The 3,853-nt window shown below is 51.4% G+C and overlaps 1 protein-coding gene across 1 annotated transcript in view; it reads left to right on the top strand.

Moving 5' to 3' along the window:
- Window positions 1–3,072, top strand: part of VSX1 (visual system homeobox 1) — a 3,511-nt gene extending 439 nt beyond the window's left edge. Inside the window, exons 2-5 of the mRNA XM_032770572.1 lie at window positions 304–382; window positions 817–940; window positions 1,813–1,993; window positions 2,749–3,072. Coding sequence (XP_032626463.1) covers window positions 304–382; window positions 817–940; window positions 1,813–1,993; window positions 2,749–3,017 — 653 coding nt within the window. The 3' untranslated portion in view covers window positions 3,018–3,072. The remainder of the gene's footprint in view (window positions 1–303; window positions 383–816; window positions 941–1,812; window positions 1,994–2,748) is intronic.
- Window positions 3,073–3,853: the final 781 nt, after the last annotated feature.

The raw sequence follows: 3,853 nt of genomic DNA, 5'->3' as shown, positions 1-3,853 counted from the left end.
GGGCCCTGCCCCGCCCCGGGCTCCCCCGAGCGAGTCCCAGCGCCGGACCCCGGAGCGGCGGCGACGCACCCGAGGTAACCCCCGGCCCCGCGCCCTCCCTCTGCTCTGTCCGCCCGCGTGGTGCTGAGCCGCCCGGCCCTGTCTCCTGGCCTGCGCTCGGGCTGGGAGGAGCGAGCTCAGCCTGGCCAGCTGCCGGGGGAAGGCCCCGTAGCCCGAGTCACGCCCGGCTGTTCCCGCTGAGCCTTGGGGCGCGGGGCCAGCCTCCCCCGCTCGCTGAACGTCCTTTCCTTCCCCTGCGCGCAGACGAGGACAGCCTGTCTGGGGACAAGGGCGAGCTGAAGACACCCACTTCCCAGATCAAGAGGAAGAAGCGCCGGCACAGGTACCAGCCCAGCTAGGGGCAGCGGCCGGGCCTGGGGGGAGCCCTGGATCCCGGGACCATGGCACTGCCTGGGCTTGCCCGTCCTCCAGCACCGCAGCCTGGCGCTGCACCGCTTCAGGGCTAGACCATGTCTACACCACAGCTCGTGGCAACGTGCCTGAGGCGGCCACAGGGGTGGGAATGAAGCGGTGTCAGTAAGGGGCAGCCAAAGGGCTTTTAAAAGAAGGAGCAGGGTTGAGAGACAGGAGCAAAGCTGCCCTGACCAGGAATAAAACTCCAGTGTGGCTCACTGGCAAATCCTGTGCAGCCAGGAACAGACTCAGGCCTGACTGCAGGCCTGAGTCATTGTAGCCCTGGGCCTGGGAGAGTGCTTGGGGGCCCTGCAGGACTAATGGGGCTCCCTAGTGGCCAGTAACTGTTTGTTCCTTCCCCAGGACGGTGTTTACTGCTCACCAGCTGGAGGAGTTAGAAAAGGCTTTCAATGAAGCTCATTACCCAGACGTGTATGCCCGGGAAATGCTAGCTATGAAAACTGAGCTGCCCGAGGACAGGATCCAGGTGGGTTGTCATGCCCAGAGCCAGGCTGTACTGGCTGTCTCTGCTGTCACCGACACACCCCAAGAGAGAACGTGCACAATGCTAATGCGCTTCTGTGCCCAGCTGGCCGCAGGCACAGCCCAGCACGCTGGGAAGGAGCCTGCTGCCCACGGAGATGCACAATGGCACCTCCTGGGGCGCTGCTCTCCCTCCCCTAGACACCAGTCTAGGTTCTGTGCAGGAGTCCACTGTGTAGGACCCTAATTCAATAGCGACTGGGCCAGATCTTCCTGCCTATCCTCAAGTGGCCAGTTACTTCAGCGACCGAAATGGCTAGAGTGGGGCCCTGTGCTTTTGCTACTGGCTTCCTTAAGAGCAGGACAGATGAACTGGAGCTGGACTAGCTATAACAAGCCCTCTTAGATGACCACCCTTTGGGGCTGCAAATGGAAGGTTATGGGGGAACAGGTGCTCACTGCCCAAGAGCCCTGTTTGTGCACAATGATGGGGGGGCAGCCTTTTCTGGGGAATGTAAAAGGTTTCCAGTGCACCCAGCACAGAGGAGATCGCCACGCAGGCAGCTCTTCCTAAGGGGGTTGTGTTCACTGACTCCCTCTGGACAGCCACGGGAGAAACATCTGAACAGGGATCCCCAGCACAGGCCTAGAACTAAAGATCCCGTCCAGTCATGATAAACCTCATGTAATGCTCTTTCTCTCTCTCTCTTTCTCCCCCCCCCACCCCACAACACCCCCTCCAACACACACATTCGCACACCTGGGGACACCCTCCCCAAACACCTTCTGGACATAATCACCCGTGTACACGTACAAACCCCAACCCACACACCCCTGGACACATGCAATCACCCCACCTCCGGATGTCCCCCCCAGGTCTGGTTTCAGAACCGAAGAGCCAAGTGGAGGAAGCGTGAGAAGTGCTGGGGCAGGAGCAGTGTCATGGCCGAGTACGGTCTCTATGGGGCCATGGTGAGACACTCCATCCCTCTACCTGAGTCAATCATCAACTCAGCCAAAAGTGGGCTGGTGGGCTCCTGTGCTCCTTGGCTGCTTGGTAAGACAGCACATAGTCCAGGATGGGGTATGTCCCGCTAAGCAATGCTGAGGGAACGGCCAGGTAGCTAGGGAGAGCCTGGCCTGCTTTATTTTTAAATCTGTTACAAATCTCAGCCTTTCCTTTCCTTACAAACATGTCAGTCTCTTTTGGGGGGCGGGGGATTTAAAGTAAACGACAAATCCTTAGCTGGTAATTTTCAGAGTCTGTGCTAAAGGGTTTTGAAAAGGGCGTGTTAAAGAACTGGTTAGTGTGGGTGACCTTTTTACTGCTAGACAGTAATAATATAGTGTGTTGTTGTTATTTGTTATGATTTTAGCCCCCAGTCAGGGAAATACTTATGCACATATTTAATTTGAAGTTAACTTAAGTGTAACTTAAAGTTAAGCACATGCTTAAGTGCATGTTTGAATAGGTGCTTAATTTATTATATTGTTGTAGTGTCGTAGAGCCGCAGGTAGGGAATAGAGCCCTATCTCGCTACATACTTCCATGCAGATAATATAGACTCTAGACCCCAGAGAACTCACAATCTAGTATTTAGACAATAGGCAACAGAGGTACCCAAACTCTTTGCGGTCAGATGGAATCTTTCTGCTGACTGCACTGGGCTTTGGATCTGTCCCTAAGGGAAGACATGGACAAAGAGGGGAGAAGAGGACAAGGTAACAGCTGAGGTGGCTGTGTTTGAATTAGTTGTCCCAGGTGGATTTAAGCAATGCATTATATTTACTTACTCTTCTTCATTCTTGAAGGGATGCATAAAAAATCCATGGATGTTACGAGAAAACCAGAGAGTGAGGAGAAGATGACAGGCAGCTGGAGATTGGAAGATCCTGAGGAGAAATTAAAAATGAAGCCAGCAGATCACCAGAGAAGCTCTGGTGACAAACTCAGCTCTATGGACAATTCAGAAGATACAGCGATTGACCTCTCTAGTACAGCAAAGCAAGAGAACAGGAGTGCTTTGAGGCAGTGTCTCAAAGGAGACCTCCAGACAGATGGGAAGGACAGTGACCGCTAAACTCAGGGAGCAGGGGAGGGTGGGATGTTAGGAAAACGAGCCCCCTTAACACTTTGGAAAGATAGGACTATTTATTAATTATTTTTTCAAACAATGAATACACGATTTTACATGAATTTGAGACATTTTAAAACTGGATCCAGCCAAGATTCCCTCTCCCTGCAACTTTAAAGCTGTTTGTTTGTAATAAACAGGGCTGAGGGGAAGGTTTTAAAATGTTGGTGTGAAAATGTCCCTGGTTTTTGGGCTGCTCTAGTGATAAATCAGGAAAACCTCCCTTTCATTCTGTAACACAAGCAACTGAAAGACACTTCTGCCAGCTAAACAGGAGCATGACCAAGAGTGGAATTATTCCTTCTGGAACCTGTTGGGTGCAAGATGGTGCTGGACTTAACAGAAACCTTATTTCCAAAGTTACATTCCAACGTTTACTGTGATGTACTGGGTGAGCACCAACGTGGTAATTCTCGGTGTTCAAAATATGCAATTGTTCGGCCTCAAGAAGAAGCAGAAGGTAGTCTTAAACTGCGGACTGGTTATTCAGCTCTTGTAAGTTGACATAGTGCCATTGACTTCAAGAGAGCCAGGCCAGTTTACACCAGCTGAGGAGCTGTGTATCAGTCAATACAGCCTTATAAATGAATTACACTCTGTATCTTAGAACTTGTACCTGTGTGTGGGGAGGGGATGTGGGGGGATATTTTATGCAATAATGCAATAATTTTGTATGCTTTTGAATGTTATTTGATATACTATGCATAAAAGAACTCACACCTTTATAAAAATCAAGCCATAGCTTCCCTAAGAAATTTTATGCTATTTTGTGAATTGACATA

This window comes from Chelonoidis abingdonii, chromosome 3 (assembly GCF_003597395.2).
Source record: "Chelonoidis abingdonii isolate Lonesome George chromosome 3, CheloAbing_2.0, whole genome shotgun sequence".
Taxonomy (NCBI): Eukaryota; Metazoa; Chordata; order Testudines; family Testudinidae; genus Chelonoidis; species Chelonoidis abingdonii.
This window is presented reverse-complemented; position numbering and strand designations above follow the sequence as displayed.